Below are 27131 nucleotides of genomic sequence, written 5' to 3'. Positions count from 1 at the left end.
CTTAAGGCCAAAGCGATCCTGCAATTTTCCCATGTTATTCTGTTGATTGATTAAATGTTTTAATTTGAACATGCATCATAGCAAACAAAACAATTAAAGACTTTACAGTTAAGACAGTTAAATCACTTCAATATTACGATACTTTAATTACCTCAGAGACTATGTGGGAAAAAAAAATAGAATTAGTAACTATCAGAGAATGGATTTTTAAAGTAATCATCCCAAACCAAGAATGACGGGGACACCATGTGACTAAACCCGTCGCAATGGCGGGTGAAAAGGAATGCACTGTAAGCAGCTGCTCGCGGTACCTCATTTAGGCGCTACGGTTACCATGCCTCCATGGATTACGTAAAGGCATCATGTTATGTAACCTTGCCGCAACAGCGCGCTCACTCGCTGCACCACTCCACTTGCGCGGAGCTGCGTCTGTGCTTTCTGTACTCATCCGCCAGCGCGGGAATGGCCCCAGTCAATAATGCAGGTAAGATGCTTCTTTTATGTAGATAATGTCATCACAACAATATACGAGAACATTTAATTTCAAAGTTCAATGAATGGCGTGACTGTGATGATGACTGTACTTTCCCATCACTGGCCGCATATGGAAGAAAACATATCGTGTTTCAGACGCATGTTGCTTTAAATTATTCTACTTGCTCGACTGCTCTTGATAAAGAAAGCATGTTTCATTGATTCCTTTTCTTATCGTTACTATGCAGAACATATTTACCCATTAAATACTTTGTCCCAGTGTCAGCATATACAGGGTATCCATAAAGTATGTACAATTTAAACATATTAGTTACCAAAGTAAAGGAACAGGCAAATCTGTGGAAACTATTACAAAATGATCAGTGCATTAAAGTTTTTTTTTCTTATTTAAAACACCTCTGTATGGACTGTGTCAAGTTGGGAGTAAATTGTAAACAGACTTTGTGGACACCTTGTGTAATGTATAGCCAATAGGTCATTATTATCCCACTTTGTATCTGTGTGTGTAACAATAGTGTCTAATTGTATTGCTCTTACGTAATTATGTGTAATTGAATGCTTTGAGTATAATTTCCCTCATTTTTAAGTGTTTTGGTAACTCCATGATATACCGGTATGTGTATCCCTCGCTTACGTAACTACTGTATACATTCCACTGTTTAGATGTGCAAGTTATGTTGAACTTTGCACTATTGTTCATGGAAATGTCATGAATACAAATGGAAATTTGACCAACCGCTTGCACGCAAAGAGGCTCATGAAGAATTGAAATCAGATGTCTCATTTTCTTTTGGGAGTTGGCTTAATAGTGCAAAGCCAGGCAGCACATGTGCATCACCGATGTGAGTAAGCGCTATCACTCCCCCTAAACATTAAATACATTCGAACTAAACGATTTGGTATTTTTTTTCTACAGTTGCTATTGTGCAACATATTATTGAATGCATGAATGTTTGCTAAAAGAAAAATGTTTTTGTCCTATCTATTCAAGACTCGACATGCATGGAAGAGAATAGCTTTTCCTGGTTGTGTCTTGAATATCAGATGATCAGATATGGAAGTGCCACTTTAACACCTTCCTTATATGCTTATTTCATACTTTATAAGTCTATAAAGATCTTGCCAATGTTGCCACAGTTACCTTAAAAAAGTAACCCATTGTTTACTGATTACTTGCTTGAAAAAGTAACTTAGTTACTTTAATGATTGTTTGATTTTTAAAAGTAACAAAGACTACAAATCTACTATTACAAGACTACATTTAATAATAATGTCTCATTTTTATTAAAAATAAAATACACCTTTTTTTGATTTACCATAATTACTCTTATTTTAAAGAAATAATGAGTTTTGCCTGGATTCCACTTTACATAAATGGGCTGCTTTTGTTTTTTGGGGGTAAAAAAAAATAAATCTATCGAGTCCCTTTCTTTTCTGATCGTTATTTCTTGAGTGCCTTGAGTGAGTACTATGGTGTTAGGAATCAGGTGTCCTCCTGTATTTTATTATTCATCAAGTAATTGTGTAGGTGCAAGAGGGAGGAGTAGAAGGTAGAAGTACCGTATTTTACGGACTATATGTCGCTTTTTTTTTTTTCATTCCGGTTCATGCAAGTCTATACCGTTCGCGGCCCGGCCCTGTAATTATTCACCATCAGCTGAGCGGGAAGGTGCAAGTGGTGCCCAATACGTCTATTTGTTTTACTCATTTGCCAATTGTGTGTGCAGAAGATGCCCTCAATGAGGTGAAGGAAGTTAACACGAGAGGACTGAAGGGTTTGGAGAGCGTCGCTTCCCTGGTCCGCTCTGTCGAGGAGACCCCTGATCCCATCCCTGCTGAGGTACAAGGGACCATTCCCCACTGGATCAATGGCAGCCTCCTCCGAAACGGTCCGGGGAAGTTTGAGTTTGGAGACACTCAGTGAGTTCAAACATTATAGAATGGAGGGCCGCACACAGGGCACCATTCAAGCAAGGACAGCCACTGTGAATCCGATTTTTAGTCACATTATACATTTCTCCTTAGATCTTAACACATCCAATTTGCCAGAATTTGTGCAGAATTCAACCGTGTCACTTGAACCATGCAGTTTGAATCCAAACTTTTAGAGCATATTTCAGTTCAAGGGCCCACACCTTAATGGCTTTCCTCCATGACAGCTACAACCACTGGTTTGACGGGATGGCCATGCTACACAAGTTCAAGATGGAGAAAGGTCAAGTGACGTACATGAGTCGGTTCCTCCGCAGCGACGCCTACAAGAAGAATAGCGAGCGGGACCGTATCATGGTGTCTGAATTTGGTACCGTCACAATGCCCGACCCTTGTAAAAACATCTTCCAGCGATTCTTCTCGCGCTTTGAGATGATAAGTGAGTATTACTTGTCAACCCCCGGCTGTGCTTAATCTTACAAAAGTTGAAATTCGCCCGTACGTTTCTGTATAAAATCTTGCACAGTATCTGTCTGTATATACAAGTGAAAGTCATTCATGTAGAAAGCCGTACCGTAACAAATCGAATACTAATCTCATTGGATCAAACCCAATTGAATCATTACACTTTAAAATTGAACCGCACTTGAATCATATCGTATGCATCATGTATTGGCCCATTACTGTCGTAAAGCTACACTGTTGTTTTGGACCCACTCGTACTAAACATGCAAGTACGGTACATAAATGTAAGTTGCAATGCAGTAGCTAAATGTCCTAAAATGTTCGCCCCATTTGGTGTTTGGGGAAACTTTGATTTCCAACACTATCTGTGATAGAGGTAACAATGTACTGTCTTATGAAAAAGAATGAGCTGCAGTAGGGGAACTAGAGGAAGGAGCAGACGTTTGTTTACAGGTTTTTTAGAGTAATGACCTTCAGAATATACAACGTACGCTACAGATTTCCACTAAAAGAAACACGCTCACACTGAGTTTTTGTCTGTTCCAGAGCCCACAGACAATGCAAGTGTCAACTTTATAAAATACAAAGGAGACTACTACGTCAGCACAGAGACCAACCTGATGCACAAAGTGAACCCAGAGAACCTAGAAACACTTGAACAGGTACACACATACACTCTTGTTGTATTATGTGTAAAGTGCTTTGTTACAGCTCTAGCTATTGTGAAATGCACTATACAAATTGTATAGAATTGTATATGTCTCGTTTGAAAATATCACAAACGTTCACCTTATATGGTAAATGAGTGTGTCTGTGTTTGGTTTTGACTGTTTGAATTTACGATGTCATCAAATGTTAGGACAGTGTCTCTAGCGTACAGCTAGATTGTTTTTGACCTTGCGAAGAAGGAAAATTCAAACAGATAACATTGTGGGCTACATTTTCGGGACCGGCGTAAATCTTGCGTGGCATGTGCCATAACTCTGCGCAGAGAGCAGGTCAGACCCGATTTTGGTAAGTTCGTAGGCAAGAACATGCTAGCAGATCTGAGAGAAAATGGGCTGCGCCACTGTGGGAGTGGTCACAGCCAACGTCAATCGTGGCCAATCAGAGCGGCTCCTTTGATTAGCTTTAAATGCGTTGACTGCTGATGCCTGATTGGTTGTTTTTCCTCATGCGCAGTGTGTTTTTATAATCAAATTGAAGACAAGATGAGGCCATAGATGGCTGATGTTTTCGTAGATCATTTTCCTCGTACCACTGTCAGGTCATAATGACTTTTTTTTTTGGGGGGGGGGATTTCAAACTTTTCTTTAACAATGCAGAACAAAATAACAACTGACTTGATGAACAAAAACTGAACCACAGGTCGTAATAGCTGCTCTGCTTTGTAGGTAGACTGGAGCACATTTGTTGCTGTTAATGGAGCCACCGCCCACCCTCATCATGACCCTGATGGCACCTGCTTCAATATGGGCAACTCCTATGGGGGTAAAGGTAAGTTTGCGTTGAGTCTTGCCTTCGTTGCCAAAATAGTTGCATTTTCAAAATTCTCTCCATACTCTGACAAAGTGACATTGGGCATTTTTCAGGAACCGCGTACAACATCATACGTGTACCTCCTGAGAAGTCCGATGCCGGAGACACCCTGCAAGATGCCAAAATTCTCTGTTCCATCGCGCCTACTAACAAGTCCCACCCCTCCTACTACCACAGCTTTGGTAAGTCGGCGCATTGCGGCTGGTACCCTTCATGCTTTCATCCGAACACACTTTTCCCCTCCAGCCATGTCGAAGAACTACGTGGTGTTCATCGAGCAGCCAATTAAAATAGACCTGTTGAAGATAGTCACATGTAAGTTGAGGGGCAAGGCGTTCTGCGATGCCGTTTACTGGGACCCCACGCTGGAAACTGTCCTGCATCTTGTTGACAAGCATACAGGCGAGGTGAGCGGTCGCAAAGAGGCTTGATCACTCACTCAATTGAGTTTAAGTCCAAAATGCTCTTCTCTCCTCAGGTCAGCCCAGTGAAGTACTACGCCAAAGCTTTCTCCAACTTCCATCAGATCAATGCCTTTGAAGAGGACGGATTCTTGATATTGGACCTGTGTTGCTCCGATGACGGGCAAGCCCTCGACATCTACACCCTTCAAAATTTACGCAAGTCGGGAGAAGCACTAGATGAGGTCAGCCTGGCATTCCGGAAACACATGCTCATTCTTCTTTGTTGACTAATCGATTAATCGACAACAATCTGCACTTGTTTGTTCTCGAGCACATCAGGTTTTCTAATAATCATTTTATGTAAAAATGACTTACCCTCTGCGCAGCATAAAGATATCTTATTAATTTTTGTAAACACTCGTGAAACACACATGGCATTGTTTTCATACAGATATACAACAACATGAGCAACGTTTTTCCTCGCCGCTTTGTTTTACCCCTCCACGTGAGCGATGACACGCCAACTGATCAAAACCTGAACACTCGTCCTTCCAGTACAGCAACATGTGTCAAAAAGAGCAACACAAGGGTAAGTTGGGATGAATTCCAAGCTACTTAACTTTTCTGCCTGAAGTTATTTACAGATTGTTCCCCTCTAAAGGTATTGCAGTAAATCTGGTCCAAGAATAAGGAATGCAACTTGAACATGCAATCAAAGTAAACTGATCAATTTTAGCACAAACAAAAACTGTATCTTTTCTCAGTTCCACCTTCAAGTCCTAAAGCCACAGCTGACACCAGCCCAACTCACACTGAATCTGTGCTGACCACACATTACAATAACAAGATGATACGCTCTTTGTAATCAGATGTTCTGCCAACCCGAGGATCTCCATGGCGATGACCTCTTCCAGTACGGCGGCCTGGAGTTCCCTCACATCAACTACGAGCGATACAACGCGAGGCCTTATCGTTTCTTCTACGGATGCGGCTTCAGACACGTTTTTGGAGACTCGCTTCTCAAGATGGACCTCGATGACAGGACGCTTAAGGTGCGTAACCTTTCCCATGATGCAATGCAACACTGTCCACATGGACACAATCAACAAACACTTTTTTTTTTTATGTTGTCTGGTTTTCCTCATCCATGCTCATGTGACCTCAGGTGTGGCACCAGAAGGGTCTCTTCCCATCGGAGCCGGTATTTGTACCCTCACCGGACGCCGCGGAGGAAGATGACGGCGTCATCCTCTCTGTGGTTCTCTCCCCTTCGCAGGTAAATAATATTATAATTTATAATAATATTTTATTTCAATGTGCAATTTTGCTTTCCGTGAGCTACTCGTGTAAAAAATGAGATAAGTGTGGCCCCATCTGCGAAGGGAAATACATACGCCCTCATTTTTGGGCGTTAAATTTAAGAGCGTTTTATTCTATTTTCAATTTAGGTGGTCCTTAGCTATGACGGTACGGTATCTTACAATGTGTGCAATGAACTTGTTTTGTGCAGCGTAAGAATATGTTATGATGAATGATTATGATAATGAAACACATCCAAATGAATGGAATGAAAGAAAATGATACAGTAGCCTACTGGTACGGTGTAATTATAGATATAGTTATAAATTACGGGACTAAGAATAGGTCGTCACACAGCACAGGCATATTCATGCAGTTACCGCCATACTTTCTGTTTTGATTGAACTGTTTTATATTTATGGCCTAGCAGTCTTTTACTTACTGTAATTATGATATTATTACTTCATTTATGTATATATGTGATAAACTATGCTCCAATTTCCGCACACATTTAGGTTAGTTCGTCGCCATGGGAAAGGAAGTTTGTTGTAAAGCGGACCCCTCGTAGTTTCCAAAAAATGTCTGCCGCATCATATCTTGAAATTCTCACTGTCTGATCATTTTAGTGTTTAGAAACGTTTGCACAACTCTTCATAGTAGCATTGCAAAACGCGAGAGGTGTCTCCGCTGCTCAACCGATATTGGTTTTGTTTTGCTTATTTGTCCAACATTAGGATAAAGGCACATTCCTCCTGGTTTTGGACGCCAGGACGTTTGAAGAGTTGGGAAGAGCCAATGTGCCTGTCAACATACCTTACGGCTTTCACGGTGTCTTCAACGCATCTGTTGAATGAATATGTTACTGCATGTTTTCTCACTAATGATATAACCAATGATCCAAAAATGCTACTTAGGTTAGCTGACTGATAACTTTTATATGATGGTACTAGACTGTTTTACTGCTTTATGAATGACTTACAAAGCTACACTGCTCTGTTATCAGCCGGATGCAAATGAATATAATTCTTAGAGTGTCAATTTTTTTTTTTTATATTAGTGACAACTTTTGTATGAACGCAAAACTGATTCGCCTCACCCATTAAGTGCATTGAAATCCTTCCTTCGATAAATGTGTGTTTAATCAATATCATTTGAAATGAGCACTTTTGAGCACATTTGTGTGTCTTTTCTATAAAATACTGATACCATTAAATACCGCATGGTTGTCTTTATTTATACACGCACACACAACCAATTTTAGGACAGATTATCAACAAATACGTTGGAATAAATCCATTTAAAGTGTACTGTTACTTAAAATTTTTTATGACCCTTGCCCATAATTACTGTACCAGCTCAATGCAATTTACCGTATTTTTTTTTTTTTTAAGCCCAAACAACATTGCACAATTGTGGCACAAAGGAAGAAGTGTCTCGCCCTGGATGCTGTAGCTCTATTATAAAATTACAAAGAGAGGAAACGGACGAGGCATAAAAGCTCTCTCCACTGATTAACTGCACATGTGCAATTCCGTGGCGGAGACTCTCCACAATTCACTTTTGTAGCCATGGGCACATATGAAATGATAAATATAACTACAGTAAGTAAGTATTACTGTATTGTATAACATTATATTGGGTGTGCATGAAAAAAAAAAAAATCTTTCAATTACACTTGCTTGCTTGTATCGAAAAAGAATTGAAGCAGTTAGGTTGTCAGTCGACCACGAATGTAGTAAGCAATTACTGTACTTTTATGCTAAGTTACCAAGCTGGAATGGATAACGTAATAGAGTTGTTATTTAAAAACGCCCGAGCCTGCTTAGCAGTACTCATCACATTGCCGAATTTGGACATTGGACTGTGAGCATGGGACTTAGTGTACTTTCTCAACAGTGACTGCTAAATGCTCATACAGTATGTGGAAGAAAACAAGTCATCTATGGACGAGCCACTTAAATGATTGTAACTGCTTGAGTGCTCTTCATGATAGACGAATTCAATGAAAGCATATACAGTGGAGCACCCACTTCTCCCGAGGTGTTTTTCTGCAGCGCTTTATCTTATTAAATTGACTCTCACGCTATTCTAGTTTGACTCTTTTGTGATTAAGGGCTATATAAATAAGTTTGACTTGACCTTTTACTTGCCTTCAATGAGAAGTGGGGAGTCAGAAAAAAACAAACAAAAAAAAACAACCTCCAATGGTGTTTCCGACTATAACCGAATGGGATCCCGAAAAAAAAAAAAAGAATATGTGAATGAGCCAAACCGCAAATATGCATGGGTCCAAGTCATGTACGGTAACTCAACTTGACCGGGTGAAACACAACTTGGAAGTGGTCTTGGAAGCAGGTGATGCTTTCATATACAGTCCCTCTCCCTGCTGGCCAAAACCTTGATTGCCATTTTAACTACAATCCAGTACTTGTGTCTTTTTAAAAATCCTTCAAGATGATATATTCAATGAAACAACCACAAAAGAATTCTTCTGTCCTGATCATGTCGTCATGACAGAATGGCACAAAACCGGTTTTTGCGTTTGCTGACTTCCACACAGTGACTCGGTTGTGCAATAGCAACTGTCGAAAAAAGTCTGTTGAATGGATAAGTAGAAATGTATAAAATATTTATTGGGAGCAGAGAGCTTGCTCACATTGGATATACAGTATACTTTTTTTAATTTTATTTTTGTTTTAAATAGAAATGAGGTTCGACATGCTGGAGCCCATCCCTGCTGTCTTTAGGCGGCAGGCGAGACACACCCAGAACCTGTTGCCAGCCAATCGCAGGGCATGAATTGAATTTCTTAATTAGATTGCTCTTTGCTTATCTGAACAGCAATTTCTGCAGAAATAAGTCAACAAAGCCGTGCCATATTTAATTTTAGGAGTAGGTGCATGCTTTACTGATTCAAAAGGGCCAATACGCAAAATAAAATCTTCAAACCTCTGACAGTATGTCAATTAGCAGGATACTTCCTGGTGCATAGGGAATAATGACAAATGTTAGTAAGTGACAGACAGGATCATCTGTTTTCATTCAAGTGTCTATTGACAATGAATTGCTATTCTAAGAAGGCACTATTCATGCTCATGTGACCTCAGTTGTGGCACCAGAAGGATCTCTTCCCATCGTTCGTGCCCTCACCGGGCGCCATGGAGGAGGACCATGGCGTCATCCTCTCCGTGGTTCTCTCCCCCTTGCAGGTAAGATGGCTAAAGAAGGATGAATATTGTTTAAATTGCCATTTACGGTAACGAAAGTGGCAAACTAAAGGTGGCCTTTAGTGATATAATGTAAAAATTTGAGTCCTGGACCTGTGTAGCACTGAGTCAAAAATGTATTAAAAAAACATATGAAATTATAAATATAGTCACGTAAATATTGTAAAGCTTTCTCGATATGTAATGCATTGGCTAGTCCATAAATCCTGCAAATTGTGATGCATTATTTTAGTCACTCATCCGTTTGGAACGGGTTCATACTTGATGCATCTTGTAGAACATTTGAGAGCTCAACACAAGCCAAAATGGTGTATCCATTTTCAACATTTCTGCATATCGGAACGTGTGAGAAAACATACCGCAATGCCCAGAGGGATGCTTGGTGGTCAATGTACTACTGTCGAAGTTGGACGTTATTATTACAACCTTTGCTTGAATTATCTTAAGGAGGCAAGAGGAATGCTGTTGCACTGCAGACGTTTCAATTCAGTTTTATTTAAAGCTAAGTTATGTTCAAAGTTGCGCAAGTGAACAAGAGATGAATCCAAGAATAACACTCTTGCTTGACTAAACATGTAGAGCAGCTGAAATGGTTCCAAAAACAGGCCACAGAGCCTTTCCTCTTATACAAGTGCAAAGTTCATCTTCGCAATCCCTGATACTTTTTACGTCAAACGTAAAATTCATCAATTTAGGTGTTTTTTTTTACCCCTAAATCCAGTACAAATGGAAAAAGAAAAGAAAAGAGCACCTAAGGTCACATTGTAGAAAAAAATGAAGTCAAATGCAAACTTCCAAGAAGTAAACCTTTGTCAAAACAGAAGGCATGAATTAAATTTAAGATCATTAAAACAAATATAAATGAAAGACTTTTGTTTTTGCTCCCAATTTTCATGAGCTGAGCTCAAAGAACTAAAACTCTCTCTATGTATGTACACAGAAGGCGCGTTTCCCCAAATCAATATACTTATTAGTGAGCACTTCTCCTCTGCTGAGATAAATAAAAACAGTGTCTGGTGTGGCCAACGTTTTGTTCATTGTATATACTGATATTTATATTTGAGGATATCACGGTGCTCTAGTGGTAAGCACAACTGCCTCACAGCTCTGACTTTCACAGTTCGACTCTTGGCTCGGCCTTCCTAAGTGTAGTTTCTCGCAGTGCTTGCATGTTTTTTCCCCTCATTCTAAAACCATGTATGGGTTAAATGAAGACTCAAAATTGTGAATGTGAGTATGAATGATTGTTTGTTTTTATGTGCACTATGATTGGCTGTCAATAAGTTCAGGGTGTACTCAATGCTGTGCACGTTTAAATTGAAATGCTATTCAACAGATGCTGCATACATCTCCCTGATGTCAATTCATAAGGCATTTTGGGGTACTTATCGTTAGCCTAATAGCATAATTGCAACTCATTTTTAAGTTAGAGTTACCGAATAAATTAAAAAATACCAATTTGCTAAAAATGTAGTTGTTTCTTGATGTCCGGAAACATTCAAATATGACTCAGGCAACTATATTAATAGGCTAACCAGCCATTAGGATTATGAGAGGGTTCTTGGAAAATTTCTTCCTGGGTCCTTAGACCCAAAAAGTTTGAGAACCCTTGAGCTCATTTGACAATATCAATCAAAAAAAGAAAAAAACATGTTTAAAACATGTCTGTGGAGATTCTCAATCATGCAGGTCATGGATGGTAATCCACAAAGATTGAATCAAGGCATTTGGACTCTCCTTGTTGTGTTTTAATTTACTGTCTGAAAACATTTAAAAATGCCAATTATTGTATTGATGATAAGTATACCAAAAGACTACAGCATACTAATAATGAGTGTGAAGTCCAGACATGACCGTTAGAGGGCAGCATGTGAACCCGCACTTGCCCTCTATCCAGCATTTGTGAGGATATTGTGGGAGGAATGTTCAAATCCAAATGGGAACAAGACGTATTTGGTGCATATTGAGTGTAGACTTGTAATGCTGTCAGTGGGAATATGATTCAACATATAACTGGGAAGTGCTTCTTAGTGGTTCCACTTACCTTCAACTACTTCCACTTACACTTAAGACTTACATTTAAGACAAAGAGGAAGCGGTTGCTAGGGTGGCGAAAAGGGGGATCACTCAAACCTGTGACTCTTTAATAACGGGAGAATCTGATACCCCCACCTGTTCGCTTGAAAAAACACCAGAGAAGCATGGAACTGGTTAATTGCTTCTTAACAACCAAAAGCTGTCGGCGGAATTTTTTAGATAAAGCAGTGTCACATTGAATTAATTTCAACAAATATCCCAGCAGGGGTGCAATGAAACTTTTTGGGCCCCATGAAAACATAATATATCACGCTCCATTAAACTATTATTATCGTGTTCTGGTGTGAGAGATCCTCTCAGCTACGGGACAATATATTCATACTAAATGGAACTTTGCTCCTTATATTTGTACACATAGTACTTATTACAGAGTAGTAATTAAAAACATTTAAAACATACATTGGATTGGGTATTTTATTTTCTGCACTTTTCAAATACCATACAATGGTTATCTGCATAATGAACTGTATTTATTCCAGGCTAATTTTTATCATGTATATTTATTTAACACTTTTGCTACATTAAAACCCCAAAAGTTCCTTCTTACGAACAGAAGCATGAAATAATTTCGTTTAAAACCAAAGTACATTAGAATTAAAATTTAGCAGAGATTTTGAATGACCTCAGCTCGGTCACATTTATGGGCAGTGTGTGTGGCCAGACAACAGATGCACATTTCAAAAGAAGAGGGGGAAAGTAAAGCAACACAAGCCAAACATTGAAAATCCAGCAGTCATTAGTGTTACCGCTGTGCCAATATTTTTTTGTTTTTAGTGGAGTAGAGTGGATACACTTGAAATATACAAGTGGGTGAAACATATATAGGAACCGAACTAACATCTGAAACACTGCAAACAGTTTTACTGCTGTCCTCACCTGAAACACTCCAAAACTAAATACACTACAATGAATTAGGTGTAATTAGTTAGACATTCACTTTTCACAATTTTAACGTGAAACCTCAAGAAAATATAAATTTTGGGCCACTTGATGGGGCAAAATAAGGTAAGTCAAGTATCGGTACTCGGTATCGGCAAGTAATGAAATTATTCATACTCGGTTTGGAAAGAGTGGCGTGGGCGAATCCCTAGCAAGTCCTCAATCGAGGAAATTCAACCTCCACTAGAAGATGACTACCGCATTTGCAAGCGCCATCATCAAAGCCATAACAATACCCTGAAAGACATTTAAAGGTGTGACTGTTAATATTTTTTTTTTTTACATTATGTGGATTGTACAGCTCCATTTATCAATACCGTTGCCCTGCCGACATTAAAACTCAATTAAAAAGAAATGAATAACCGAATCTTCTTCGCGTCGAGCGTGCACAATGTGTTTCAAATATACTACTGTTCAAATAAATTGAGATGAGGACGAAAACATACGTTTTTCATTGCGCTCCACATTCTCTTCTGATAATGGCGCACATGTGACAAAGCTCATTTCCGACTTGCACTCTGCGCCCGTCGGTCTGTTTTCACTTACTCCATGACTAGAGTGCACATGTGTGAACGTGCGCCCCTCTGACCTCCAAGTACTGTATACTGTGGGTGAGGCTCGCTGCACCCCCGCATGTACATTGTGTCTGCCGCATCCAGTCGGATTCCCATTATCCATCCATTTTCTACACTGCTTACCCCGGGGAGGAGGACTCTGTCCCAGCTGTGGGAAAGGCTGACTGCACCCCGTACTGGTTATCAGTCAGTCACAAGCTATTAGAGACAGAAAAGCAGTCAATCTGAACTGAACCAATGCTGCCTGCAATGTAGTCAGACGAATGTATCACTAGACCACCAGTGAACCAGTCGGATTCCCGTTAACTCATAAAACATGTCTGACATATTAATCAGGTCTGCATGTGGGGGGTTAGCGCGGCTATTGCTCTCATTGGGCCGTGTTACGCTGCCTGCCGGCCAATAAGAGGAGATGGTGTTCTCTCCTTCTCCTAGCAACAACGCTCCTTTTCTCCACAGCGAAGCGGCGGGCAAAGCGACACCCCTAATTTGATATGATGAATAATTGCAACTTAATAGCTTTGCAGCAGAAGGCGGGAAGCGGCAGTTTAGACGTTTTAGCGCGTCCAGATGATACAATTTCAGTCGCCCGCTTCCTCATCGCCCTCCTCCTCCTTTCTGCTTTGAGGCAGCTCCTAACCGTCTTAAAGGAACAGCTCGCATATTTAAGGGCCTTCTTTTTTTTTCCTTGTCCAGAGGCATTGTGGGTGATCATCTGTACTTGTTGACCTCACAGTGCTTGAATGGTGGGGCCTCTCTCAGGAGGGAGAAGGAGTACCTTGGCACGGATGCAATGCTGGCCTCTAAGCCAGTTTTTCCCAACCTTTATTGAGCCAAAACACATATTTTACATTAGAAAAATCTTGCGGCACACCACCAAATCAAAACATCACAAAAATATATGTAAGAAAAATAAGGATGATCTCATCTTAGTTTACGTGCAAATGTACTTTGTGTATAATCTGGCCCTGTTTAGTTGAACACAGAGGCAATTCTTGTACCTTGTTTTGCCTGTCGGTATACATTGCTGGCATGCATCAGGGATAGGCAACCAGTGGTCCGCAACCACACTGGAATAGCCCCTTGATAAATTTGAAAAAAAAAAAAAAATTGGGAGGGAATTTGGGGGTTTTACAACCCCCCCAAAATCTTCAAAAAATGTTAAATGTTAACAATAAACATTTAAAAATCAATGAGGGTCGTATTGCGAAAATATCAACTGTAGTTTGAAGCTGTAAGATAACGGGTCACCAATTAGAGGTCTTAGCTGTGCTTACACTAGTACTGCTCTATACCACGTGAGAAAGCCTAAGAATTTTTGGTAGATTTTGACAGATAAACAGAACAAACATAGTACCTCAATAATATTAACATTTTGACTGAGTTGATTTTTGGGGAACCCCCACCCCACCCACACACACAAAATTAGTGCTTGCACTTATTGTTTGTTTGCTGTTTAGCAGTGTTGTGCCATCCTTTAATGGTATTTTTTATGCAAAAGAGCCCTTTCAGCTGAGGAAAAAATGTACAACATGTAGTGATTTTGTTTTTTGCCCCAAACCCTTTGTTATTGGGTGATGATAGTGGATCTTATATACAAACATTAAAAAATGTATTTTCAAAAATGAAGTATATTAATAGTACATATTTTGCACATATGTATTTTGTCCATAATTTAAATTATTTTTGCCATACATCTGGTTAGGAAGTGCACAGTCCTATGTATCCCTTCAGGAGCACTGATGAAAAATGCCAAAAGACCTCCTCCAACATTTAAGTTCCCCATGGCTGGCATAGATGGATGAAAAAAGATACATTATTTGTAATAAACAAATAATAATTTTCAAACCAATCGGATTACTTCCCGCAGCACACCTAATGACTTGACGACAACTTTGCATTTTTGTTGCTATATTTAACAATGTTTCACACTACACCAGCATATAATCCCCCCGCCCCAAAGAAAAATTGCTAAAAAAAAAGCGTGCTCGAAAAGCGTGCAGATTTCGAGATACAGTAAGTCAATAAAAACAATTTGGAATTAATTTGAGAGGGGTTCTTTCAGCACCTGTTGCCACGCTGCAAAAGTGTACTTCATGCGGTTGTCTGACCCCTGACCCCCATTACATTCCTGTCGTCGCCCCACTGGGACTCGCAGGGAGCAACGCGCATATTCCAAAGTCCCCAAAATGGCCTCAAGGACCAAGGAGTTCACAAATTGCAGTGAGCTTGTGTACTTCTTATTCTCCATGATTCCCAAACATATTAGTACACCAGGAGAGATCATTGTAATTTCCCTTAACTGGTTAGAAAGTGATTTATTTTCAATTTCTTGCTTTTGTTGATCTATTTATGCAAGTGACGTACAGTGACGCTGTTGGCAGAACAGTTAAAGGCTCTTGCACTATATTGCAGAAGGTACTTTCTCCCTCAATGCACATTGTGCTGCTCATTCAAGTGTGCGGGCCTTGACCATCTGGTGACTTTAAGTCAGACAACGCATTACTGTACTGGAGACTTAGCTCCTTTCTCTGCTTCTCAGTACGGCAGTAATATTAGTTGTGCTTTGCAGGGGATTTGCAGCCTCTTTTTTAAAACTGCTGCTTCTTGTGATGTGAGTTGACTCACCTGCCACCATACAGTGCTCGTATCTCAAGATTATAGTTTCAAGTAAAAAAATACAAATAAAAAAAATGAAAAAAATTGGCCGATTGACGATCATATCTCGAAATAGTCGTACATCGGGCAGGTCATACTGTATTTTCAAAGGCTTTTTTTGAACAATGCATTTTCTTAATCTTTCTTAACAGAGAGGTCAGGTCCCAGGTCCCTGCTGAGAGCCTCTGTATAAAATAGATTTCAGTTAGCGTATACCCTAAAGATGGTTGGAATGATGGTTGTTCAAAATATTGCAGTTTAATAAGAGATCATTAAAAAATAGAACATTCGACAATGAGAGAACATACTGTTGTTAAAAGCGATTGCATCTCAGATAAATATTTTTGCATATAAAAACACCATGCTATGTATTAATTGTTGGGCTCTATGACCTTATACTGTACTTCAAATTTAGCATATTACCTCCGAGTGGTTCAAGGTCAATGAGAGTGGTATGCAGAAACTGTATGGCAGGCTGAGGAGCAGATAATTAACTACACATATGACCCAGCACCCTTTTTCGGCATCCCTCATCGTGCCTCAATTGTCTAACAGCAGGAGCGACCCCCCCCCCCCCCCCAAAGCTCATTTAGGCTGCTTTCAATGAGGCTGGACGAGGAAAAATGCTCTCTCTCCCTTTGAAGTGTGTTCAAGTGTGCCGTCCTGCCCGGGCCCCGCCTCCTGTCCAGACCATTGGACCGTTACTGTACTAGCGGCTCAGCGCGCAAGCACTGTTCGACCTTACGTGACCCTTGCTCCACACACCCGCCCTCCCGGAATGCAGCTGATGTGACTTTTTTTAATATTCGCCCGCGCTGCGAGCACTCAAATTTGGCAGTGCAGCGTTAACACAAGCTGACACCACAGATTAGCCACAGACATCAGGAATGCTACAGCCTTTTGGTGCCACGTGGACTTTGGCCAAAAGAGCCATTGGCCGCAAAGGCCACGAAAGAAAAATAGACACTCAATTCTGTTCTTCCAACATTGTGGCAACAATTTGGGAACGGCCATATTCTGTTACGGAAGAGTCTATAAAGGCATGTGTGGGTTGTGTTTGGTGTGAAACCCAATCAAACATGTTTGGAGTGCACTACAACAAACACTGTGGACAAATATTTCCATAGACATACTCCAAAATCCTGTAGGAAAGCTTTAGGGAGCTGTTAGAGTTACAGAGGTGGCATCAATTTGATATTTTCTTACATTTCTACTTACAGTAGGTTTAATGGCAAGATGCCCTCATAAATGTAGTGTACACGTCATCACCCACCCAATCCCCTCTTGGTGATTAGTTCTGCTCGGCAATATACTGTTTGTCAAAAGAAAAACTGCCCATGATGGAAACAATTCAGTTCAATTCTATTAGATAAGAAAAATGTAATCAGCTGGCAATATAATAACCAAGACAAAAGAAACACGGACTGATGTTTTTTATATTCATAGCTAAAACAACAGTGGTGCAAGCCCCAGCTTACCAAAAAGAGCCTGTGTGAAGTTTAAAGTTAGAAGCAGGAAGCTTGAATTTTGGATCATGTATTTTGACAAAAGCACAAATATGCAATCATTTTTTGACTTGCCGGGTGACATCAAACAGATCCAAGTCGGGAGGATTTGTACTGAAAACAAAGCTTCATCGGCCCGAGTGTTGAATCCCTCCTCATCCTCACACACACTTCTTTAGTAATGTTACCTTTGTGTCGGCATTCAAAGCAGATCAGCCACTGACCACCTCTGAGGATTCAGCTACTGACCGCACTCTCAGTGTTTCTGTGATGTGCAAATAAACACTGAGGATTGAAATTCTACCAGAGTCTTTTAGAATTCATTCTATCATCAAACAGGAGAAGGTGGACGCAAGCCCTGACGAAGGCAGAACTGCTTAGTAAGGGGAAAAGGGTTAAAAGATGCAGGCAAAGTGCAGCGGGTCCATGGGGGGAAGCAAAGAAATGGGTTTTACTTCAGGTCCACACTCACATACAGGGGCCCTGTCTCATTTCTATGGCAACCTGGAGGCCATTATCATACTTTACCTTTATTAAGAAAGGACTTAGGTTGACGGGGGGTATGGGGGAGTCATTGTGGGGGATTTTGTGTCTTTCCTGCAGGAATACGGAATGAGACAGCATGAATGAGTATGAAAGAGACTTTGCGATGGTGAAAGACACTTACTGTATAAGAGCTTAGGAATGTATTTCCTGTTCTAATATATATCTATATATCTATATATATCTATATCAGGGGTGCCCACACTTTTTCAGCTTGAGAGCTACTTACAACATGACCGAGTCAAAATGATCTACCACCGACTAAAAATGCAAAACACATTATTTATAAATATATATAGAATCATTTTTATATGTACCGCATATGCTGGTGGACCTTGCATGACTGCATCAACCTATATAGCACAATACAACAACAAATTTTTTTGCAATTAACTTACTCTGATGACTTGAATCAGCCAGGGACGCATAGTCTAGTAGCTGCTGATAGCCAGCCTCAAGCAGATTTGCAGCAACAACAATCCGCCCATTCGCTCCATTCGATGCCTATAAAACAAGTGAACTATTTTGCACACTATGCTAATGCTAACAATATCGCTGGCCGCCGAGTGAACAGGACGCTGTGTGGCAGTGTGTGACTTAGTATGCCAGATGCTGATAGGCTGCCGCGAGGCGAAATGGCAAAAAAGTTTACTTGTTTTATACGAGCCGAATGGAGCGAATGGGCGGATTTCCGGTGCTTCGCTCCGCGGCCCACCGCTCCAAACGCATCATTCGCGCCGCCCCGCACGCAACCGCGCCCGCCCGCGCGAACTACATTGACTCCGATTCAAATGCGCCGCCAGAAACGCTCCCAATGCAGTTGGTGTGAACGTAGCATGAACGTAGCAATACACTAGTGAGGACGGATGATAGGCTGGCGATTTACCCACAATGCCTTACGATCGACGTAATGGGCACCCCTGATCTATGTATGTATATATATCGTGATACTTTTTGTGCTTTTTGATACTTTCAAGATCTTATGTATTGCCCTATTTGTGTGTGTGTGTGCATTTGATGGAGCGCTATTCAAGCAGTGCACGACCTGGCCACTTGGGGGCAGTGTGGGTCCTCCTATTGAAATTCGTGTAGTTACACTGAGGAGTAGAAGAAGATATGTGTTATTACATTGAGGTGTAGAAGAAAATCCCGATCCGAGTTTCGTGGTGGTTTTTGGCAGGGTACGAAGAGCATATGCCTGTGAGTAGGGGTGGGCGATATGACGATATTAGATCGGTAAGGACTTTAACGTGTTGACGATCTCATAAAGCCGAAAGATCGTTTGATCAGCTACAGGGCTCATTTTATACAGTTTAGCTCTATGACGGCTCAGAGCCACTGACGCATACCCGACCAACCAATCACAGCACGCAAAGTGCACCGTACGTGACACTCCCCGCCTCCCTGTTTATTTGTTTATGTTCAAATGTGCACTACGTGTAATTCTCTTTGTTTGTGTGTTTAGTTTTACAGTTAACTTCAACTGGAATGTAATAAACGGCTTGAAACCAGCAACATTGGACTCTTTTTGAGGGACTGTTCGCTATCTGCCAAACGTACTCAGTCTGCTCAGGGAGGGCAGAATACTTATGTTATGTTTTGCATGTTCTAAAATGTACTTTTGGAACATTTGTGGTCCTTAATGTTGGGCTTTGCGATTGGAGTTTTATTTATCTTTTGACATTTTTGTGTGCACACCCAGGCCCACCCATGGCTCCGCCCCTGGTTTGAATGCATTTGGTTAATTCTGAACATTGCCACATCTCAGTTATAAGGGGGTGTTCACACTTGCGCAACGGCATTATCTCCACTTTTACTTCCCCTCTCAAAAAGATTAAATTAATAATAATAATAATTCAGATGTCCAGGTTTTAGGCCACAATAATGGAAAAGGTTTTGAAATAAATGATCTTGGTCTAATTTTTGTATATCACAAAAAGATGAAATTTGAACAGGGGTTCAGAAAAGACTGGTCCTGCAAAGTCGGAAGCAAAGGTTTGTACCAAATGTCTCAGTAAAATGAATCATTAAGACTTTTGGCAATCCCACTACGATACGAATGTGGTCTGTGGCTATGGTTCCTTAACGCTTCTACTATACAGTGATACGACGTACAACAGATTCAATGGAGCACATTTCCCTGACCGTTTCCACTTTTTTCAGTTGTGGCATCCCATTACATTACCCATCACCCTCAATTCAGTGATCTCTGACCCTTCTTTCACAAATGTTTGCAAAGGCATACAGCTTGGCTGAATAAACGTGTGGCTATTGGACAGACTTGACACCTACATTAAATGATTAAGAGGACTGGCACAATACATTTGTCCATATAGTATAAAAGAAGAGGTTGAATACTCCAGCTAAGATTGTCGGAACACATTTGTTATGGTTACGCTTCTGCGGAAAGAGCTTGACATTTTTCCAGGCAGCTTTTAGCCAATAAAAAGGGACGAATAGAGCTTGATCCAGATGTATTTGGACAAAGACAGGTTTTTTATGATGTTGCCTTTACAAACCTTTGTGGGTCGTCATTTCTGCCTTCAGTAAGTGAAAGGAAGGTGCTATTGGTTTGAGATCAGGCCACTTGTCCATTTAAGAATAGTCCAGGGAGGTGAGTTGCTTCACATTCACAAGACGAAATTGAACTTTCCAGTATATATTTATGGAGTTATTTGGTTAGAGGTACATTAAGATATTAAGATATCCAAAGTCCAGCAAAGTTTGCTGTCGTCTTGCCGGATGTCATGCAGAAAGAAAGTCTGACTTATGCCATTAGAGGAGCTTTCGACTTGATAACTATGCCCCCGAGTGCATTACAAATGATTGACACCTCGTAAGTCACGGCTCTCTCCGATTGGTTGTTTGTCCTCAGGCGCGGTGGTTTCTTGCAAATCAAATTACGAACACAAGACGGGGCCAGAGCCGGCTGATTTTTCACAGATCATATCTATCATCTACTACAATCAAGTCATAATGAGAGTTTGGACAAATGTCACATTTTTTTTTCTTTTTTTGGGGGAAATTGCAAACTACCCATTTTAAGTTAATGCGAAGATTAAACCACAGTCTCGTTGCTGCTGCTACTGGTATAATGTGTGGATGTGTGTGTGTGTGTGCGTGCACATGCTGGGTTAGTGTGACAGTGCATTAGCAGCCAGAGTCCATTCGCTCCGTCCCCAGAGAGACCAGCGCGGCCATATTAACATTCTTCTCAGAAAGGCCACAGGATCTCCTCTCAATGCTGTCTGACTCCAAACAAAAGTCGTGTGTGTATGTTTGTGTGTGACACAGAGACAGGCTGGCGGTGCATGTGAGTGTATGTAAGATGAGGAGGAAAAAAACTGGACGAGTGAAATGAGGGAAAGGGGCAACAGTAGGAGGAGGACATGAGTTTCATTGTATAGTATATGTACATTGCTACAGTATAGATTTGCCCACTATCCATCACATCTCCATACAAAAAATGAATAAACAGCCATTATTCTTAACATGTTTGTGACTCGTCTTTGGCTCATGTGTATTCCATTCAATATACTTTCCCGCAAGTGTGGATAAGCCTAACAAAAGGATTGCTTTATGTTAAAAAATGTTACTAGGAATTCATGAGGAGCTTGCATGCACATTTATGCACTGCTTCTATTTTTGCCTGTGCACTTCCATGAATGTGCCGTGCTGCTTTTAAACAAGCAGTAATATGAGAGAGGGTCTTCGTTAAATTTGATTATACAGTAAAGCAGCAGCCCGGGTGCCTGTGTGCATCACTGTCACAGGCAGTAGCAAGTGTAGACAATTGACTTCCTATGCATAACTCCAACATCTGGTCTTCATTATTGAGAGGTTGAAATCCTTCTAGCATTTCATGTGAAAACTGCACCTTGTCATGCAATCTATACGTTTTACTTGTTCTTATACTTGGCGATGACAATGGTAAAGATAATGTGTTGGAATACACAAAAAACAACTTGCTACACAATTGTTTGTTTTTAAAATTAAAAATATCCTTATAAGGGTTACCATTTTGAAAAAAAAAAAAAAAACTAGATCATATGTGTCAAACACAAGGCCCAGGGGCCAGATTCGGCCCACTTCCTCATTTTATGTGGCCCGCCAAAGCAAATTATGTGCATGAACTCCATGTGTATTGCGAAAATACTAAAATTGCACATTGTCTTCACTTTTAAAAACTTTGATACATTGCAAGCATTTATTATTACAAACTACCTTTTAAAATAAATGTAATAATATTTAACCAAACAGATGTTACTGGCCTTTGATTTGAAAACTTAGTTATTCATTCAATTTGTTGAACAGGATAAGCAGTCTTGAAAATGGATGGATATGCATTGTGAGGCGTGGATTTGGGTTCACTGTCATGATGGCCCTCTGAAGGAAACCTTAACTACAATATGGCCCGCGACAAAAATAAGTTTGATACCCTTGACCTAGATAATTAATTAAGAACCTTATTTCACATGCCTAGATAAGCATCAGCCTCTTTTGATGATAGGCTGATGGCATAAAACACTGCAAACATGAACAATATTCATTTTACTATGACACAATGACCTTGTTTACAAAGACACAGAGATGAAAATTGACTTTACACTGGAAATTGTAATCTGTACAAAGATTTGAGCAACAATTGAATTTTAAGATAAGATAAAATAAGAAGGCCTTTATTGATCCCACAATGGGGAAATTTTCATTTAAATGTGAATATATGTATACTCAATGGCCATCTGATTTTTTTCCACATACGGTTGTTGCAAATCTGGTTCTCCAACCTCACATCCACTATTTTGAATCATTTTACTAAGAATACCACTTAACTTTCTCTGTAGCGTACATCTATACCGCAAAGATACAGGCAAACCCATTGTTATTAAGAGAGCAGTGAATTATTTTAGTGTTCTCGTAAGGCTATGGAATAAATCTGATGTAAGAAGTTGCTAAGATGTCAAAGTGATGTATGGGAGCAACACATGAAGGCGATTAATTGATTCAACGTTGGCGAAGGCAGGATTTGTCTCAAAAAAGAAAAAATAGCGCGGTAGAACTAGAGACAAACGTCTGACGCGGGCTGGACGATTTCGTTCGAGCACTGCAGAGGCGAGCACTAACAAGATGGCGCCGGTCTGCAGCAGAAAGACTAGTGAGCTGTCCAGCGAGGGCAGACCAAAAAAAACAAAACACTGTGAGCTGCTGATGGCACCCAGATGCCAAGTATCACAGTGATTTGGAGCATGTCCATTCCACAGGGCGGGGTGGACCCAGTGGCGCCCCCACCCCCTTCGACTAGAACATCCCTTTGCTCCAAACAATAGAATCGCTGCTTCCCAGACAGAGCTGCAACACTGCAGTGATAAGGAAACAGGAAGGAGGGAAAGCGACAGGAGGGGGTTCACATAAGGTAGAAACACCTGCCTCTACTTCTGCTGCAGCAGCCAAAAGCAGGCGACACATGCAGAAGGAAAGGGCTGAGCCATCTGAGGGCATCTCAGGACGCTGCCTTAACACGGGCGAGAGAGAATATGGTCGGAGGAGCGCTAACATGACCAACACTCGCTTTTCTGTTGCGCCCTCATATAACACGTTTACAAATGCTGTCATGAATATTGACAAGTTCCCTCAGAGTGACACTGTGAAAACAGCGTCTACTAGAGCTGGGCAATTAATTGAAAGATAATCGTAATTTCGATTTTGGCTTCTCGTGACCATAAAAACGATATCATCGAAGAATAATTATCAATGTGCTAAACGGCGTTGTGTGTGTTTGCAAGTTCCTCTATGGTGCAAGCTCCCTGAAATCCCCGTGATGCTTGTGCTGCAAGCATGTGACGAATGTTATTCTGCCCTCCCGGAGCATGTATAAAGCTGTTTAAGGACACCTCAGTTGAAGTTGACTGTAAAACTAATCACACAACAAAAAGAATTAAACACATTGAAGTACAATACATACTTTGTGTTGGAAACATCAAAAATGCTAGCAGTCAATGTAAAATCCCATTAACAGGCTAGAAAATTAGCATCCAGTTCCAGGAGTGATATGATAGTCCTTCAAATAACGAATACTCACATAGAAGCACTGTAGGGAACCTATGCAGATAAGTACTATAACAATACCCAAAGGCGTATATTCTTCCAAATCTGTGAAAATCGAGTTATACTAATAAAGCTCAATTGCAACTTTTTGTGTGTACTCTAAGCATGCAGGGCACCACACTGCCCCTAAAAGCCAACGCGCGCACAGCTTGAATTGGAGCTGATATTTATTTCTATTTATTGTTTTTATTGCTGTGACGCTAATATATTATTATTCCACTTTGTTACCAAGTTATGTTCTGGTTGTTATGTCAAGTTATATTTGAAGTTTAGTTTTGGCAGTTGAATAGATATTAAAATACTAAATACAAATAAAGGTTTTGAAATCAATTAGTAAGCGTTTTCATTAATCATGATTTCAATATCAATCAAAATAAGTGTGATTTTTTTTCTTCTCATAATCACCCTGCCCTTAGCATCTACATAGAAAGCTTTATCTTTTTTTCAACCAAATTCTTATTTGTCTGACAAATTTGTCTGACGGTGTGGCCGACTGAGTGACGTCAGGAGCTCTGACTGCAATCAGTTGAGCACTTTCAAAATGACCTCCAAACATTTTCATCATTCTTATTACATTTCACTGGAGCATAATCATATTGCATTTCATAATGAAACTTATTGTTGTTGTTTTGCTGGTTGGCTGGGAGAAATCACAACCGCCTCATAGGAAGGAATGCATGGTCCACTATGTCCCTGCGCACACCCAGTGTAGTTACCAAATATGGTTGCTCCCGTCTAACTACTGCTTGTTGAGCCATTTGCAGTTGTCAACAATGTGAGCACGGGAGTTTATTTCCTTTTTGTCTTGATTAATTTGAAGGTGTTACTCCTCCGTTTAGAAGTGGACACAAATATACACACAAGTACATGATTCTCATATTGGAGATTCATACACATTTTTATAGAAAGAGTTTTATATTTTCGTTGAGTATTATCTGTATTTGGTAGCACTCTGTTTATGTAGAGGGTATTTATACCGAACAATGACAATGACCTTCTATTGCTTGTGGGAAAACACAAATGATCAATTACAGTGTTAATGATCAGTTTAGCATAGGAATTTTACAGTAACGGTTGTGTGACAAAAAAAAAACAAAAAAAAAAAACTTTTTCGCTCAGGCCAGGGTAAAGTTTGTGTGTACCTCACTCACCTTTTATGGGGTCACAATATTGCTGGATCAGTGAAGATGATTTTAACACATTTACTTTGTCTTTAAGGACATTCTTCGGATTGGTTATAATGCTTTTTTTCGCATACACAAGACATCTGCAAACCCATTTTCCTGAAAACTCTAAAATGAGAGCATGCACTGGTTGCCATAACTGGCCTCATGCAATCAGTTCATGACCAGTCTTAAAGCAACCTACTGCCCAATGTTGGAATAATTGTCTATTCACACAGTTTACTACATCATCACAAGCCACCATAGGCTTGAACTGGTATTGTGTGATCACTTACCTGCTGAGGTCATTCAGGGTCAAAGTTCCTTATGGCCACATCCTCACAGTGAACTGAAAAGAGGCTGTAGAATTAAAAGTCAAAAAAGGTTAAATGGTGCAAGGCAGTATGGCATTACATATCCATAAAAGCAATAATTGTGTCACAAGCGATCTTCAATGACCACAGTAAAAGAGACGCAAAGTTAAAAGCTTCCTAAGCTACCTTCACTGCATTGTCATTATTGCATCGCATCAAACCCGGGCTATGAAATGATCCCTGCACCACTGCTGTTCAAATGCGGTAGATCACTGAAAGATTGTGACTTACACAAAAGAAGTCAGAGACAAAAATAGGGATCTGTGAGAGGTGCTAGTAGGGGAGCAGGAAATGAAGATACTGAGATCACAGACCAATTACAGAAACAGACATTTTGCTCCAGACACATTTCAACACATGACAATAGTGTAAGGAGAACTGAGCACTGAGGCAACATTTGTGAATGTGCCATCCTGGCTGGCTTCAGTGACAAAACTCAAATGTTGAAAATGCCGCTTGCCCTACAGGCCAGTTGCATCGTACAACATTTTACTGATTCCAAAGTGCAAACTCCCATTGTCCAATGACTTGACACATCACAGAACACATGCACTTGTATTCTACAATGTCATTCTCTAAAACCTCAAGATTGACTCTTCTGTGTATCCTTTGCACACGAGGCAACTAGTTGGAGGTGGGATTTATCAAAGGCGACGAAAGACGGTGATTGTCATGAGGTCAAACACACGTGTACTGAGCTTTAAGTGTCACGCTCTCAAAAGTACTTTGTGCTGCTCTCAAATGAAGCGTATAGCCACAGGGATGGAAGAGTCATCAAGCGTTTTAATACTTATATTAAAAACCAAGTCCCGTAATAAGCTGCGCAGGCACAAAATATTTCTGTTTCCACATGCAGTTATGTCTATACTGTAAATACAGTGGGTTTTTTTGGGGGGGGGCTGTTGTTGCACATTACGGTATGTACAGAGCGTGACGGTTTGTATGTTACGTCAAGTTCACAGAAATATTTCTGTGCCCACGGATGTGGCAGCGTTTGCCATATCACCACACCCCGTGTGGACATCCCTCCATCTTAGTCACGTGTCCTTTATACCCACATTCCTCTATGCGTCCCTCCGCCCCCTCTCCTCGACCAGGCACCCCCACACGCTGTGCTTGCCTCTGGGTCCAAACCCCTCCATAACCTGAATGAAACCCAATTCTTTCATTCGGCCCGCTTCGATCTCTCACTGTGTGGCCGGCTCAAATTAACGCTCCCTGTCATCATCACGCCTCGCTTAATAAACGATGCCGTCGTGTCTTTGTTGCGCTTGGTGTCCTTCCGCCATCTTAGTGCAATTTTTTTTTTTTTCCTTGGGCTTGTTTTACGATCGAGAGATGTGTGAGTGCCCCTCGCAGCTCCCAAGAACCCAACCCGTGCACATCACAGCAAAACGTCACAAGTTAGGGTCTCAGGGAATGAGAGAGGTACAGATTGCTTGTGTCTGGCCCCGGTTATGCAATTTCAGTGTAAGATCATCTGCTGGTGTACTATGGCTTTGACTGGAGCAGACAATGGCACTTTCATCTCTCTACTGGCTTTGTGCTCTACTGCACAACCTCTGGCCACTTTAGCTCGGTAAGTTTGGACCCAAATAAGGCACAATAAATGCTTTCGTTCATGAACAATGCGTACAATTCGATTTGGTTCGTACGCTACAAAGCGATGCAGGCAGTGAGTCGCCGGGCAGACAAAAAGACACACTGATTTTGAAACTTACAGCAAATGACTGCAGTCACCGCTGAATGGCCATACACATCCAGAAAGACAGCGCTTATCACATGACATTCATGAGAACGGCTCGGCTTCT

At 40.7% G+C, this 27131-nt stretch overlaps 2 protein-coding genes across 7 annotated transcripts in view; one reads left to right on the top strand and one right to left on the bottom strand.

Moving 5' to 3' along the window:
- The window catches only part of LOC147133271 (sorting nexin-19-like), a 96247-nt gene that overhangs the window by 32208 nt on the left and 36908 nt on the right, over positions 1-27131 (bottom strand). For all 6 annotated transcript variants that reach the window (XR_015090333.1, XM_086057369.1, XM_086057371.1 and 3 more), the window contains one exon: positions 25243-25306. The gene's annotated coding sequence lies outside the window, so the exon portion shown is untranslated. The remainder of the gene's footprint in view (positions 1-25242; positions 25307-27131) is intronic.
- Positions 323-7347, top strand: LOC147133272 (carotenoid-cleaving dioxygenase, mitochondrial-like). The gene is made up of 12 exons (XM_086057377.1): positions 323-484; positions 2223-2415; positions 2655-2866; positions 3439-3554; positions 4287-4389; positions 4485-4613; positions 4678-4838; positions 4910-5077; positions 5287-5424; positions 5705-5887; positions 6001-6111; positions 6869-7347. Exons 1-12 carry the CDS (start codon positions 343-345, stop codon positions 6986-6988), a joined length of 1776 nt encoding a protein of 591 aa, XP_085913503.1. The 5' UTR covers positions 323-342; the 3' UTR covers positions 6989-7347.

This window comes from Filicampus tigris, chromosome 17 (genome assembly GCF_054856515.1).
Source record: "Filicampus tigris isolate MCC_2025a chromosome 17, RoL_Ftig_1.0, whole genome shotgun sequence".
NCBI lineage: Eukaryota > Metazoa > Chordata > Actinopteri > Syngnathiformes > Syngnathidae > Filicampus > Filicampus tigris.
Note: the sequence above shows the minus strand (reverse complement) of the source record. Positions and strands in the feature narration are given on the sequence as shown.

What these genes read in the sequence shown, in the direction of transcription:
- LOC147133272 (XM_086057377.1), top strand. Translation starts at nt 343, where the DNA reads ATGGATTACGTAAAGGCATCATGTTATGTAACCTTGCCGCAACAGCGC. An exon ending in TTGACAAGCATACAGGCGAG is followed by an intron (nt 4,839 to 4,909) that starts GTGAGCGGTCGC and finishes TTCTCTCCTCAG; the next exon opens with GTCAGCCCAGTGAAGTACTA. An exon ending in CGGGAGAAGCACTAGATGAG is followed by an intron (nt 5,078 to 5,286) that starts GTCAGCCTGGCA and finishes GTTTTCATACAG; the next exon opens with ATATACAACAACATGAGCAA.